Genomic DNA, 16,373 nt, shown 5'->3' with positions numbered 1-16,373 from the left:
TCTTCAGATCTGATAAAAAACACAGGTTCACTTTCCCATTCACCTAGTTTACAACTGAAATTATCATAAATTAAAATCCGTAGTCTTATCTCGGACAGCTTTAGTGCATCACTGATAGTCTTCAGCACAATTTGGTAATCAACATTTTCACTTTGTGTGCATACATACATGTTAATGACGTATTAATTGGTTAACTTGTAGAATTATATTTTGCATTTGCATATTGGTATGTAAAGTCTCCCAGTTTGCTTGCAGACCTCTACTCTATAAGAAATCTGATCATCATTTGCAATGTTTTTGGTAGTAGTTGAATACATTTCTGAGTCATGAGCGAAGTTCTTAATAGATAAGCTCCACCCAACACTTTTCTTTGGACTTCGAATGTCCCACAATACAATATCACAGCAATTTAATTTTTTTCCATTGGAACTTCTGTCACGTTTTGCCAACTTTAACATTTGAAAGCCAAACTTTGGCCGCTGCTTCTTTCACCCAATTCAGATGGGAGAGAGGCACATGTTACTTTGTTGTTGTTGTATGAGGTCATGCCAGTACATCCACTTAAAGTAAAAGTAATGTGTGCCTTTTTCCGCTTGTCAATGTGTCAAAGAATAGCAGGTAGGGAGAAAGATAGTGACCAAAACGTGTTAACTTTGAGCTGTTGAGTGGCAAACATTATAGTGCAATAATAATATGACCAGCTGTTTCCCTTTTGTTACAGTGTGGAATTATCCATGTCTGGTCTGTATTGAATATACAAACACAGCCTATGATTGATCGGTGGAACAAAGGGCCATAAGAAAGTTGAGGTTCCATTCCAATGACCGCTAATGTATTTTTAACTAGGCTTGTCAAATAAGAGAATTTTTTTTTCTGTATTGTGAAGAACACCGTGGTCGTGGGAGAGGACAGTACAGGATTATTTTATAACCTTAGACAAAACAATTTGACTTCTGCATTATGATCGGCAAATCTAAATACCTGCTACAAATCCCCAAACAAAGTTCATCTTAGGTCGCTGTTAAATGTTTGAGAAATGATTGGTCTTTGAAATTCCCACCTGGAGCAATAGTGTGGAGTTACATATTGAATAACGAGGTTTTCAAGGTATGCTGTAGATACTGGTTCACAGTGGCAAGATATGAAAAGGACCTTCCTCCTTGTCTTGCCACTCCGATTCTTGGGTCATGATCGTTTCAGGAAGCCAGGAATGAGGGCAGCATGTCAGTGGAGTCTGAATTGTGGAAAGGTTGGTCCGAGGCTACTTTATACCTGAGAAGACCCTGATCTCAATATGTTTCTCCAGCACATTGCCAAAAGGCTAGAGGTGTTCCCTCAACTAGGTTATCACAGATCAGGCTGTCAGCAACCTTATTTATATCACCAGGCATTTTTGGCCACCTGCAGATTAAGAATAAAAAAAATGGAGGGAGTCCCAAGGAAAGCGATTTTCCATACCCAAATTTTGCTGAAATAATCGTGTTTTCTGATCTAGTCATAAAGTGCATGAAATCAGGGGCCTTATTATGGTAAATGCGCATTTTCGTTGTTTACGCCTTGTGCACCTTTAAAATGGTGCGCCCGTCGCAAACAATGAAAATGCATCCTTTTACCATGAATGTGCTGCCCCCAGGGCGGCCTCGAACTTGTGCTTCCCTTGGGGCAGCGCATTCCTGTGAAAAACAGCCGCTCAATGTTTTCACAGTTCAGGCAGCAACCTGCCTGCACTTTAAAGAAGAATAGAGATCCCCTTGTAGGCGGGTGCAGTCAGTGACTGCACCCGCCTGCATGGGGATGTCTGGGGGCTCCATAGGATCTCCCCCCCCCCCTCCAGAGGGCTGCTCTCAGGGGGCGAAGGGATTCCCTCATTTGCATGGGGCACTCCCCCATGCAAATGAGGGAAAGCCCCCTCAAGATGACGATGGAGCTTTATGCTTTATGTGTGCAAGCGGTATTCCAGAAGGTGCCGCATAAGCGTCTGCGGCGCTTTCTGTAATACCAAAGTGCCCTGGGTTTGCGCAATGCGGGTGCAAACACCCGTTGCGCCCCAGGGGCCCTTTATGTAATACGACCCCAGGAGTCTAAACCTCAAAGTGTCCACTCAGGATCATTACCTCTGTTTTATTAAAGTTTAGTTCGCCACTCACTGCTGTTACCTCGAGGGGCTGCAGGTAGTGTCCTTCATGAGTAACTCTCAACCGTAGAAGGAGCGTGTTCCTCTTCCTAGGAGCTTTGGAGGTTAGTACAGCCTAATTGTGATGCAACTATTTTTCCATATGTCACAACCCTTGCCAGTAGGACAGCTGCCTTAGGTCAACCTGTTCCACATCAACGGTTTCTTGGAATACCCTTTTTTTACCGCCTGGACTCTGAATGAAAAGTCATTTGCTTTGTGTTCTCTTAGATTGGTGTGTTTGGAGCATAATGGTGCCTTAGGATTGGTGGAAATTTCATTTGAATCATTTTGTAAATCTGCAAATATTCTTGAAGGGGGGGGGGTAAACCTAGTGACCATACAAAATACATTTAACCAAAAAGGCATAGAATTGAGCGATTTACGAAAGGCACATATCCGAGTGTCAACAAGAGAAAAGTTTCAAAGGTAAGAATATAATGCACATGTGAGAGACGGAGAGGTAAAAAGAGTAAAGTTTAGTGAGGTAAGAGGTACAAATGTGAGAAAATGAAAGTGGGCATTTAGTTAAATCAAAGGAACAGGTAAGACAAATATAAAGTGGTCTGAGCAATCGAATCAGAGGCACATTATGAGTAGGAAATGCAATTTCAAAAGTTTTCTGAAAAAAAGAATAACCTGCCATGGCATCTATAGTAGCAAGATCGCCCCCATCATCTGAGAATGCCTACTTTGATGGGATAGGTGGGGACACTAAGGTGTTTTTTAGGATGGCGGGTGGATCGCTACTGCCGTCCCAGCGGTGGTGATCCGCCCGCCATCGCACCCGATTTACCCCCGCCATATTATAATGGCAGGGGGGTATTGCGGCGGACGCAAAGTGTGTCAGCCGCTTTCCCTTAGGTCGGCAATCGTTCCGATTGCCGGCCGGGCGGACTTAGGCGACAATATGGTGGCGGTGCCTAGCAGGCACCGCCATCCATATTAGGAACGTGGAAATCAAAGCCTTTCCATGGCAGCGATGACGCCATGGAAAGGCTGGCAGGGATTCACTTTGTGGGCCTGTTGCGCGTCCCCGCGGGGTGTTGGGGCTGCACTTTGTGGGGGGGGGGGTACCTATGGTACCCTCCTACAATGCCCTGCACAAGGTGGCAGGCACCGCACGGTGCCTACCACGTTGTGCATGGCCATGCACCACATGACATTTCACCATTGCAGCGGGTGCTGCTGCCAGCAGCACCCGCCTCAATGTTGAGAATGCCAGATGTGACTGCTGCGGTGGCGGTTGCATCATGTCGCATCATGATTTGGGTTGTGGGACCGCCACATGGCTGATCCCTTTTCCGCTAGGGTCCGCCCGCCATCCTAATCACCCCCTTAGTTCCAGCACTACCTCACTTGAACTGAGAGGAGGAGAGCCATCAGGTGAACAGTGTGGCAGGCACCTGCTGTGCTCTGCCAGCCTCTCAGATTAGCCTCTTTGCTTGTCGGGAATGATTTAAAACGAAATTGAGTGATGGGTGGATAAGAATGTTGATTATATACTTTTTCTGTACGAGCTTACTACCCTGTAAACCAGCATTGGTAATTGTGATTTTTTGTTTCTCAATTCATGGCTTTCTGTCATTCAATAGTATTTGTATTCTGTCTCACTCATGGGTCGCTGTGTTCATCACTTTTTCACTTTGCAGGGATAGTTATTCAAGTATTGTTACTTATGTGCCTGGTCTATCAGCATTATATAAATGCAACAACTATGAAAGACAATACTTCATAGGTCAATCAGTGAAAGCTTGATTGTATTAAGGGCTACCTAGAAGTTCTGCTATACTGGTTACTGGAGAGAATTCATCTCCTGAGCTCAATTTGGGAGAGGCCAAATAGCCAAAGCCCAGCTACATGACCCCTGGTGCAACCTACTTGACAACATGTCAGAAACCGTGCAGCTGCAGGGGCTCCGTTCTAGCTAGGCATTGCCAGCCAAGGTCCGTGTGGGCCCACTTATGGAACGTAGAGGGTCTGAAAAAAACGAAGGTCCTCCAAGCTCTATAAAGGCTGCTGCTGTGCCGTTTCTCTTATCCAAGGAGTCGTCTTTCAACCTTCATGAAACTAAAGATCTGCATGATTTAAGCATTTCTTTAAAGCATATATTTTTGATTTGCTTTCTGTTTTTGCTCTAAGTATGCCCATGTCTGCTAGATCAGTTCTGAACTTTTATTGTTCAATGCTATTTTGCCTCATCAGTTTGAAAATACGACGGTCTCAATGGGCGTCTGCAGACCAGTTTGACAAGTTACTTGTTTATGCAATCCAGTAATATTTGCACTATGCTGCAGAATTGTGCCTCCATGTTTTTTTTAAGCAACCTCTGCGACAATCTGTCTGAGGATGCAGATTTCTCTATAGAGGAATCACCCTTCTTAGTGCAGTATCTAAAGTGTTACCGCTATAATGGTGTGGGCCAGGTACTTAATGTTTGACAATTTTTCGATTTTTACATGTATTTAGAACTTTGTTAGTTATTGAGATCGAGAGGCGCCTGTGACGGCCTTGGTCTGAATAAGGATTTTATTAGCTACGAGGGGCACCACAGAAGCTTAGTAACAAATGGTATCTACAAATAACAGCGTGGATATGGAGCTTTTGTAGAACACATTATAGAAGATGGGCCTCCAAAGGGGAACTGTAACAGTTGTCTTCATGTAGGACCAGATTAATGACTGGTTCAGCATTGTCACCTTACTTTACCACTAGAAACCAGCTTGGTAAAGAATATTGGTGTCCCATCAGTTAATTGGTGTAGTGTTTAGGGGATAACTGTGAGCTTTAGGAATAGGCCGTATGCGTTATGTGAATACCAAGCTTTAAGTGAAACCAGACAGTGCTTTAGAAGTTTCTTCTCGATAAGAAAGAAAGGAAACAATATAACAGACTGAATGACCAATAAACACAACCTGAACAGACAACGTTGAATAGAGTTTAAATACAGGTTCTTGGAATAGAAAGGGTTTGAGCTTCTGTCTAAAAGCCACATGCTGTGGGATATTATATGAAAGTGTAGCTGCATGCACAGATAAGGAACAGGTGCTCCAATTTCCAAAAATGCGCTTTGGGTCGTTGTGTGTAGTTTACTGCTGATCGGAGTTGTCTTGTGAGCTGATAGATTTAAAGTTTGTGCCTTAAAAGCCTTAGCCTTCCTACTGGAAAGCTTTAAAACAATGTACAAAAATGTGCGTAAGGTACATCATGCATTTAGGAGTCAGGACAATGAAGGTCATGCTTGTGTCATATGATCTCTCCAAAAAGACATAGCACAGTGTGTGAATCTGTGCCTTGCGGGCCCTGAACTTTGACTCGAATTATTTTTTGAATCCCAGCTAAAACCAGTTTTTTAGCTGGAAATCACTACTGTCAAAGAGGCTTGGACTCTTTGTTGAAAAGTGAGATTTTTTCAAAATGTCTCTGATATTTGCAGGTGTTAAAACATCTTCTCGCCTAGACTGGAAGTTTGTTCTTGCATTGTAAGTTCATGGTCCATTCTTAAGTAGGGATTGGTTTCAAACACAGGACTTCTGGGCAGTTTTCCTTTTGGGCAGGCCATTTGTGAGGCACTAACTAACCAACATAATTCCAGTATTGTGGGTGCCTTTTTCATTAGGTGTTTTTGGAGAATTTTCCATACTCTGAAGTGCCAATTTGTGTTTTCTGACTAAAAGGCAGTACCATTTTTCTCTTCCATTTATGTATTTGACGAATCAAAATTTGAAGCAGTCGGAACATCTTACCAGTAATTGGGCAATAGTACTCCCCCCCCCCCCCCCCCCCCCCCCTCACCGTTGACTGCAAAGACAGCATGTCCAGGGAGTGCTCTCCAGATACTCACTGATCTATCAGTCTTATTAATCTGTAATTTAAAATTGACCAATATTATCTGATTTGGTTTGGGGGTTTGTGTGTTGAAGTGAGCTGTGATGAGGAGGGTAATGTGAAGAACAAAAGATCAGGTGGAGATGTATAGAATGAGTAAGTTGTGAATGTAACACTCATAATGCTAGCCATGTTTGCCAACTTGCCTCTTGCTGTGCTAGGTGCCTTTAAGCTTAAAGAGCTGGCGTTATTCAACATTAAATTGCCTGCATTGATACTCCTGCGTAATACCTACTACATTGGTTTGCACTATAATTTAAACCATAATTCAATCAAGTATACCGGTCTGGTTTAAGAATTTTCTTTGCTTTTATGTTCCTCCTGGTTAATGATTAACCCATTATTTACTATCATGCTATCTGCATAATCATCTGAAAGGCTTATCATGGTCATGAGGTGAGCAGTTCATTTTAGTTCCTTAGTACTACCACAGCTTGGTGTTTAGAATGTGCACAAATGGTGATTTTTCTAAAGGTTTTTGAGGACTTGTTCTCTTGAAGTTTATTATTCACACATTCGTATTTAAGCACAGTAATAAATAACTGTTTATGGCACAACCTTGTATCACGTATCTACCCTTGAATGTATCTTAAGAAAGTAAATATATATTTTGGTGAGGCATTACACTGTTGTCTGTAATAATATTTGTAATATTTTATTGGGAAAGTTTGATATCTGTCAGATATATTCTATTTTGCATTAAAATCTGAGTATTTGTTTTTGTTTTCAGTTTCCAGAAGGATGAATGATTCACTGGAAAACTGTATTCCATATGAAGATTATATGAGAATGAAATTCCAGACCATTCCTCCGCATCGGATGAAAGAGTTCCTTGATTCAGTCACTTCTAAAGGTCAAGATGAAGAGAATGAGTATACACAACCCCCAAATTCAGTTTCCCAACAAAGAAATCCATACACTTACCTAGATAACACAGACGTGGCTGGCTCCCTGTTGGAACTGGCCCGTCAAGTTCCTTCGCCCTTACATCATCCATCAGGTAACCTGACATTGAAGCATCCTCATCCCATTCACGCTCATACAGAGCACAATCCTCACACACCAATGCAACATGACCAGCAAGTTAAACAAAGGTCTTCCCAACTGGAAATGCAACCTACTCTGGAAAGACAATCTGCGAAGTATCAACGTTCTTCAAACGTGGATGAAAGGCGGCCATGCTCTTCAGGTGTTCCTCAACCTGTGAAGAAAAGGAAATTTGAATTTCCATCTGAGAACAATTACACAATAAGCCATTCTGTTGCACAAAACATGCCATCCACTGTGCTAGCCTTGCCCTCTCAAGTGCAGCAACAGTCTTATGTTCCAGTTAGAGAAGAACTGTTGACAGTAGATAGCAGTCAACTGTATGGCCTAGTAGTCCCTGCTTCTTCTTCCGAAGGAGGACAGCTTCCTAATGTAGATTCTTGGGCTTTATTTTCTAATCATTCAGTGTGCACTGATTCTCAGACTGTTGTTCGAACCAGACTTTCGCAGGATAATAATGTTAAGGTTGAAGTAGAGGAAATGCCAGTGAACATAAAATTGGAGCAGGGAACACATACCTTGGAGGATAACACAAATGTTCCGGGAAAAATGGGCCACGATCTTGGTGCCTCAAATTATTCAATACAATATATAAATGGACATGAGAATGTTCACATGCCTGTCTCGGTACAGGATGCAGTAAAAATATATCCATCTGCTAAATACTGGGAGCACCAAGAAGTGCAGGTAAGGCATTAAACATGACCTGCATATGTAGCGTTTTTCTTGATTCAGTTACCAGCCAGTAATTGTGCGGGCAGAGTATGGCTGCAATTGAGGGAGCCATGAACTGCATTTCATTGTGAATTCTTTATTGAGTCAATGTTCTGAGGTCAGATAAGCAACCTTTAAGCCCGAATCAAGCAAGAATCTCTTTAAATGAAGAGACTGTGCTTTTTAGTTGGTTTTGATATGGAGTAATTTTTCAATTTGTAAGTTTGTGAGTGGTGTATGTGTATGGTATGGGTATATATAGAGACATTTTGTTTTGCGAACACTCTTCTACACTCTTTCCCATATTGTCCATCTGTTTATAATTTAGTTATCATTTGTTATGACTAAAAAGTAATCTGAAAGGCATTTAATGGATCCTTAAAGAAATATGAAGACACTATTTGTTACGACTGATAAGAATGTGCAGTTAAGTTTGCATGGTGATGTAGATTTTTATGTATCTTTTTGTGCTTTTAGATAAAAAATAATAGATGGAATAAAATAGTATTGATAGACATCCAAAGAGCAACAAGATACTGTTGCTAAATTAGCACAAAAAGCTAGCTTTTAAAGGAAAATTTACTAACCCTGTGGTGTTTTTTAAAATTTTTTAATTGCGAATCTGAATATTAAAACATAGATATTTCCAATTAACTACGACTTCAGATTATTCTAAGTAGTGGAACAATAAGATTGTCATGTGGTTTGAGCCATCCCCCGCTGTTTCCTGATATTGTTATTGTTAATTAGAACTTGCAAAGTCTACTATTTGAATTTAGTAAAGCATTCCAGCCCCTTTCTGTAGCCTCTGGTATGGATTTTATAGCTGATTGGATTTTGACTTGTTTTTTGGAGGCGTGTATTCAGTAGGCTAAGTATGTCCTTTTTAATGAGTTGTAGGTTTTTTGATGGGAGAGACCGGAGGACTAAACCAAACTACTTGTGATTGCCCATTGTCACCAATATGTATGTTTGTTAAGTAGATGATGATAGCAACTGGCCTTGAATGCGTCAGTAGACAGTTAATTGCATACTTGGGCTGTGTTGTGTGTGTGCTCAGAGCTCTTTCTTGATGTGTGTTGAATGTTAAATAATGCTGCTTGAATAAAGGTAAAATAAAGGTAAAAGTTTGTAATGAGTTTTTATGGGGGTATTGGCAGTTATCACAGTTAACAAAGTGTTGTCTGCTGTATAAGGTTTTCCATTTGGTGGATGCTCGTTAAGATTAATAGAAGTTGAGTTTTCCAACTTTCCCAATACCAGTTTTTGTTTTTTTAATTACATTTTTTTAGTTTTACACAGGCTAGCTAGACCCAAAGGTATCAAAGTGCGTGATGTTATGTGAAAAAAGGAGTATAAAATAATACAACTATATCTATTGTGATCAATCATATGAAGTGCATAAGTGTGGGGATGTTACTCCGGGAAATGTCAAGGAGGAACACTATGTGTTTTTAAAATACCCCTCACACACTATGAATCCCATAGTGTCATGCTTCATCATGGGGGTCTTCCTGTCCCTCTACGGGGCGGGGCGTGCTGCGACCGACGACTACGTGGGAGCACTATATTGTGATAGGCTATGTGTGGTGTAGGAAAAAGGGAGTGGTAGGGAATGTGGTGATTAAGGCAAAAAATTAAGTTTCCTGGCTAGTAGAAAAAATATATTTTATTAGCTTCTCCAGCTGGAAAGATTTAAAAGGGGTTAGGTAGGGTGTCTTTGATATGCCCTCTCTGGTCGACATGTTTCGTAAGCAGACCCCCCTGCTTTACTCTTCTAATGGATACATCTGCCAGTGGATTCCTCACCTTGTAAATATCCCCTTGCGTCAGCAACATTCGGAAATTCTTTTTGTAGCTTCGCGCGGACGACGTCACAGAGGCACGACACCGCACGCGACTCCGCTGACATCACCGTCTCCATAATAGGCCCACGCCGGCGTGATGACATCAGTTCCCTTTTTTCCGCGTCGTCAACGCTAACTGTTTCTAGGAATCCTCTGTAGCTGTTGGTAACTTTGTTACTGTTTGTTTCATTTCGGTGTCCTTTTGCTTCTTTGGGTCGAAATGTCCACGAAGAAGACTGGATTCAAGCCCTGCGGAGAGTGCGGCAAGATGATGTCTATGACGGATCCGCACGAGTGCTGCGTCTGGTGTTTGAGTTCGGACCATGACGTCAAGGAATGTTCATCCTGCAAGAAAATGAATCCTAAGGCTCTCAGTGAGAGGGAGGCGAAACTCCTTGTTGCAAAGTTGAAGAGCAGGAAGGACAAGAAGAGGTCGAGGTCACGGACTCGGTGCATGCTTTGAAATCATCAAGGAAGAAGCACAAGAAGAGATCTCATGAGTCTCGTCATCATTCTGGAAAGGACTCGAGCTCAAGACCGAAGTCGCAGGTGAAGTTACTTCGCAAAGAAGTGAAGGCTCCGACTCCGGAAGTTCAAGTCTCCGAAGGTGAGGCTTCGCCTGTGAATTCGCCTGTTCATTCACCGAAGCCGATGTTGAATCCTTCTCTGGCTCTGAATTATTCTTCTGATCAGGAGGGTGAGGGAGATGAAGGAGATGGAGGAGAAGAGGAGGCTCCGTTGCCTGCGGGTTCGTCAACCCCGGTGCACCAGCCTGAGGTTGAGATCGAAGTCGAGAAGACTCCGCTCCCTAGAGAGCAACCTGTGGGCTCTTATCCAGCTTTTCCTGCTCCAGGTCAGGACCCTACTCAGTTCCTGAATGCTATGTATGGAGTGTATTCAAGAGCTATGTACCCCTCTGGTGCACCGGTTGGTCCCACGGGTCCATTAGCATACAATCTGGGTATCCCCCAGTCTTCTGCTCCTGTGCCTTTTATGCCGGCTCCGATGCCGCCTTAGCTTTACTCAGCGCCGCCGAAGCCTTCGACGCCAAGACCATCGACACCGACACCTCCGATGCTGAATCCGATCCACCTCGTGTTCAGCGGTCTGGTCCTCCCTCTTCGGGCTCGACGCCGGCCCCGGCTCCGACGGAGTCGATTCCAGATCCGTCGACTTCGTTCATGAAGGAGAGGTCGAGGCGTGAGGCACAGAGACTTCTGGAAGAGCAGAGGTATCGTGTTGCAGAAATGGAAGAGGGTGAGCTGCAGGATTCAGAGGATCTTTTCGATGATCTGAGAGAAGCTAGTGGTCTTGAACTGTCCCCTAATTGGGATTTGGCCTCTATTTCTGACGCCCCTTCTAAGGATGTGACACCTTATCACGTGGTCATAAGAAAGGCTGCAGACTTGTTGAATTTAACACTTCCAACGGCAGAGAATAAAGCTAATTTACTGACTGAAGTGCTTCATTCGCCTACCTCTGTAGTCGAGCCTATGCTCCCTTTTTAAAAAAAAAATCTTTTTATTGAACATAAACAACAAAAACAAATAAACATGACCATCGTGCCATAGGTATCCGCAAATCATAATCGGAGAACGTAGATTCCAACATTACAGAATTATGAAGGAGTGTAAGAAGTGGGCTCAGGTCACATCCATATCCTCCCGAACTGGATCTATTTCTGGCGGTGTACAAATATCCCCATGGTAAGCATTCCAAGCCTCCCATATCTTCTCACATTTGCGGGGTCTCCCTCTGGCCACATACACGGATCTTTCCCGAAACATACACCAATCAAGGTCCTCCATCCATTTCCCAAGCCGAGGAGCTCGACCAGCACCCCATAATTGTGCGATGTTTCTCTTGGCAACCATACATGCGAGAGTGACCCAAAGTTTACCATGACTCGAGAGGTCGGAAGGCAACCATACATTAAGTAGGCAACGGCGTGCCTCAAGTGCAATCTGTACTCCCCACACCTCACTCATTTTCTCATGAATCTTGATCCAATAGTTATGGATCTCCGGGCACTCCCACAAAATATGCAAAAACGTTCCAATCATACCACATCCCCTACGGCAATCTGCATTTGAAGCAAGCCCCATACGACACAACCCTGGACTCGTGGTGTAGGACCGGTGAAGGATCCTAAGCTGCACCAGACGAAGTCTCATGGAAATCGCCACCTCCCGAGGGGAAGACATAGCCTCCCCCCAGTCTTCGTCATCCAAAACCAAGCCATCTGCAACCCATTGTTCTCGGACTTTCACCAGGGGATCCTCAGTGTGATTGACCAATTTCTTGTAAACCAGAGAAATCGCCTTGGTAGGAAGGTACCCATCCAAAATTCGATTCTCCAGCGGAGAGGCCATCGCGGCTTCACATCGCGTGGGATAGCCGCCGCCAGTGCATGATTAATTTGTAAATAGCGATACCGCTCACTATCATTCAGTTGGTGTCTGGCTTGCAATTCCTCAAAGGTCAATATCCCCTTCTTACCCCACATGTCTCGGACCTGCGAGATACCAATCCGGTCCCAGCGATCGAAACCCTTCGACTTCCACAGACCACCCAAAGCTTCCGAGTTCCACAATGGCGTGGCCATTGTTATCTTACCCTCCCATATGAGAGCTCGGTTAGCCTCATGCCACACCCGCGTCAAAGCCGACGTCGGACCCAGCAGAGGAAACCTGCCACGTCTAGCATACATTACCCTAGTGTACTCACCCCCCGGCAACTGGCCACGATCCATGACAAACCCGGGGTCAGCCGGAGAGCCATAGACCGCATGATTGATAGGGGCTAATTGGGAGGCCCAGTAATATTTCCTGATATTGGGCAATTCAATCCCACCATCATACCAGGGTAACATCAATTTGGATAGTGCAATCCGCAGTTTCCCAGGCCAGAGAAGTTGACGCTGCAACGATTCTATCTCATTAAAATAAGAGGGGGGTACGGGATCGAAGGAGTTCTGCAAGGCATATAAAAACTGGGGTAGCGCCATCATTTTGAACAAAACCGCCCGACCCAACAGGGAAAGCGGCAACTCCCTCCATTTTGTAATATCACAATGGAGTCTGGCCAAGGGGGGACCCAGATTAACGTTGAAGCGCACCTTAGGATCTTTTGAGACGTGAATTCCAAGGTAGCGAAAACTTACCAATTTGACTTTTACTGGGCAATTCACTGGCACTCTAGGGGGGTCACCGCTCAACACGAGAAGGACCGACTTGGCCCAATTGATAGCGAAACCCGAGTAGCTCCCATAAATTCCTAAGATGTCCAGAAAAACAATCGGGGACTGCCGGGGGGAGGTCAGGTACATGAGAATATCATCCGCTTAAAGCGAAATTTTATCCTCCCACTCCGGGGGTCCATTGCAGCCCTTTGATTGATCTGTCCCATCGTACCCAAGCCGCGAGCGGCTCCAGGGCCAGGGCAAACAAAAGTGGTGAAAGGGGACATCCCTGACGGGTTCCCCTCCCCAGCTGGAAATCGCGGGACTTATGGTTATTCACCACCACTCGGGCCAACGGAGCCGAGTACAGAAGACTGATCCAACGTATAAATTCTGGTCTGAACCCTAACTTCTCCAACTCCGCAAACCGGTAAAACCATTCCACCCTGTCGAACGCCATAGTAGCGTCTAGCAACAGAAGCACCGCCGGCTCGTGAATGCGGGAAGCACCCGCCACCACTCCATGGAGTCTACGAAGATTAAGAGCAGTATTACGGCGCGACATGAAGCCGGACTGGTCTGGATGTACCAGTTCTGAGACAACTTTCACCAACCGGTTGGCAAGTAACTTGGCCAGAACCGTAGGCTACGTATTCAGGAGAGATATCGGTCAATAGGAGGAGCACTCCAACCGAGGTTTGCCATCCTTATAAATTACAATGATATTGGCGCGTTGGTCAAAAGGTAGTACACCACTTTCTCTACTCTCAAGATGCATGTCTTTTAGAAACGGGGCCAGACGGTCTGCATGCAGTTTGTACAGTTCTATATGGATACCGTTCGGGCCCGAGGCTTTTCCGGAGTGAACCCCCTGGATAGCCATCGCGACCTCGTCATTCGTGATGGCGGAATCCAGAAACTCCCTATGCTCCACTGACAAAGCGGGCATTGGAATATCTCGGATGACCTCCGCATTCTCTTCCACTGTGTACAGTCCCATCGAAGTATAGACCTCCTCGTAGTATCGGGCAAACTCATCTACAATAATCTGTGGATCTGTCGTGACACCCGAGCCCGCAATCTGCAGCTCCGGCACCAGACACGATCCCCAGTCACCCTTCTCCAGCCACGCAATCAATTTCCCAGCCTTATCACCATGTTCATAAATTCTACTTTGTGTGTTGGCATGTTGCTCCCTCGCCTTATCACGCGCCAGGTGTTTGTACTCGTCTCTAAGGAGACCGAGGCGGTGTACCGCCCCCGGATCCCCATTAGTGGAGACCTCCCTTGCCAAGGCCGATAGCTCTGCCTCAATCCTGTCGATTTCCGCCCTACTCCTCTTTTGCTGCCCAGAGATTAGGGAGAGCGCCTCCCCCCTGACTACAGTTTTGTAGGCCTCCCAGAGGGAGCAGCCAGAGTCAACTGTCCCCGCGTTCTCTCGGAAGTAGCTATCCGTAACACGTACGATATCCTTTTTGGTAGTAGGGTCTCTCAACCGCCAAGCGCTAATTGGGGCTATCCTAGCCACATTACTTTTTCCGATTTTCAGTTGAAGCCAGATCGGCGAGTGATCAGCTACTCCTCTAGCCAGATGACTCACTTCCTGAACAAACATCGCCTGCGACGCAGGCACCAACACATGATCAATCCTGGAGAAAGAGTGATGTGCCGCAGACACGTGTATACTCCGAGTCACCTAGGTGCCGGAGTCTCCAACCATCAACCATGCCAGTTGCGGAGACAAAGTCCGACAACCATCTACGAGAGGGCAATAACACACGGGAGGGGTACCTGTCCAGCTTACCATCCATCACAGCATTGAAGTCTCCCCCTAACACTATGATACCAATGGGCAACGACAAAACCACCCTGCTCAGGTCGCGAAAGGTGTCTGTCTGCAACGCAGGGGGAACGTATATTGAAAGGAATGTGATAGGCCTACCCTCCCAGAGCCCCGAGATGCCGACATATCGGCCTCGATTATCAGACCAAGTCACTTGTATAGTGAACGGAAAGGAGTTCTTAACAAAAATCCCTACCCCTCTAGAGCCTGAGGTAAAACCGGCATGGGCCACCAGTTTATACCCTCCCCTGTGCAGCGCCATACATCGCTTACCCATAAGATGGGTCTCCTGTAACAAAACCACATCTGGTGATCGTCGTCTGATTAGCTGCCCCACCATGGCACACTTGATCTCATCTCCTAAGCCATTCACATTCCAACTGAGGACGGATATACCCAAGCCCAACCTGGGTGGAAGCCATACTCACCCCCCGAGAATTCTGATGCATTCCGTGACACCCATAGCAGACACAGGTCATAAACAAAACACAAACCTGTAGAAAGAGAGGCAGACGTGCTCGATAGCCCTTTTCTTTTAAGATTGCCCGGCGTAGCCGCCTCTAACTCAACTCAAGATTATCAAACAAAGAGGCAGGCGCTGGAGACTGGAAGGCTAGAAACAGGAGTTTATTCCGACGGAGCAGAACACGTCAAATCAGACAACAGGGTATCTTCTCGAGGTGCTCTAACCGCATCTCTGAGGCCTGGCCTCTTATACACAGGTTTATGGCTTTATTACATACATTGCACCCGTAATGTTTCTTTGAAGGCCAGTGTGGTAAATAAATAATTAATTACCGGTACTATTTTTGAATACATTGAATAAAACAGATACCTCGAATCCTGTCTCTTATTTATTGAGCTATCTGAGTCTAACAGGCTTTAATCAGGCATAAGGGAAGGGACAGGAACGGGATAGCCTGCACGGAAATAGAATGGCTGGCAGCTGCAATGCCTCATCGACAGTGCAGCATATATATAGTATCATACATTACATTACATTGCATACAATAGGCGTAGCAGTAGGCGTAGCAGTCGCGAAAGATAAGGACACATTGATGGAAGAAGAAGGCGTGTACAGGGCGTGCACTGAGACATGTGATGTGAAACGTCATAGAAGTGTCATAACTGGGCGGAAACATGGAGGGGGCTACCTGAGAGCAGCTGGGACCTTTAACCTAGTGGTGCGCGCAAACGGGCAATGACGTGTTACCAGGGAGAACTGGGGGCTATGACTTCTGCACTAGAAGAGGAGACTAAAGTCTACGGTGTCAGGACGACATGTACCTATGGCATATCTGGTATCTTGTGTTTGGAGTACATGTTGATAGAAACTAAAAGTTATCAGAGCAGAGGCTACTTGACTCTAAGGCTGGTGCATGCATATATTCTTCGTGTAATGCGTGGGCTATGAATCTTCTATGAATAATAATACAGTAATTCTCTTGCATGGAGACATAAAGACTAGACTATGGCTGAAACTGTTGATGCAGTTCAGTAGCTTAGGAATGCAAAGACGAGGAGTTGAACTGATAACTAGAAGCATAACATACTCTTGGCAGACTGGCAGGCAGAGCTGGGCACCGCGCTGCGCGAAAGGAAGTAAGTGAAGGGTCAGGGATGCAGGTGGGGGCTGCATCGCTCCTCGGAGTGAGTTCAGGAGACTGGAGCTTGAATCTG

The 16,373-nt window shown here is 45.0% G+C and overlaps 1 protein-coding gene across 1 annotated transcript in view; it reads left to right on the top strand.

Annotated features, from left to right (window-relative positions):
• The window catches only part of LOC144821747 (transcriptional regulator QRICH1-like), a 286,095-nt gene that overhangs the window by 13,063 nt on the left and 256,659 nt on the right, over nt 1–16,373 (top strand). The window contains exon 2 of the mRNA XM_078678952.1: nt 6,792–7,795. Coding sequence (XP_078535078.1) covers nt 6,803–7,795 — 993 coding nt within the window. The 5' untranslated portion in view covers nt 6,792–6,802. The remainder of the gene's footprint in view (nt 1–6,791; nt 7,796–16,373) is intronic.

Source organism: Lissotriton helveticus, chromosome 1_1 (assembly GCF_964261635.1).
Source record: "Lissotriton helveticus chromosome 1_1, aLisHel1.1, whole genome shotgun sequence".
Classification (NCBI taxonomy): domain Eukaryota; kingdom Metazoa; phylum Chordata; class Amphibia; order Caudata; family Salamandridae; genus Lissotriton; species Lissotriton helveticus.
Note: the sequence above shows the minus strand (reverse complement) of the source record. Positions and strands in the feature narration are given on the sequence as shown.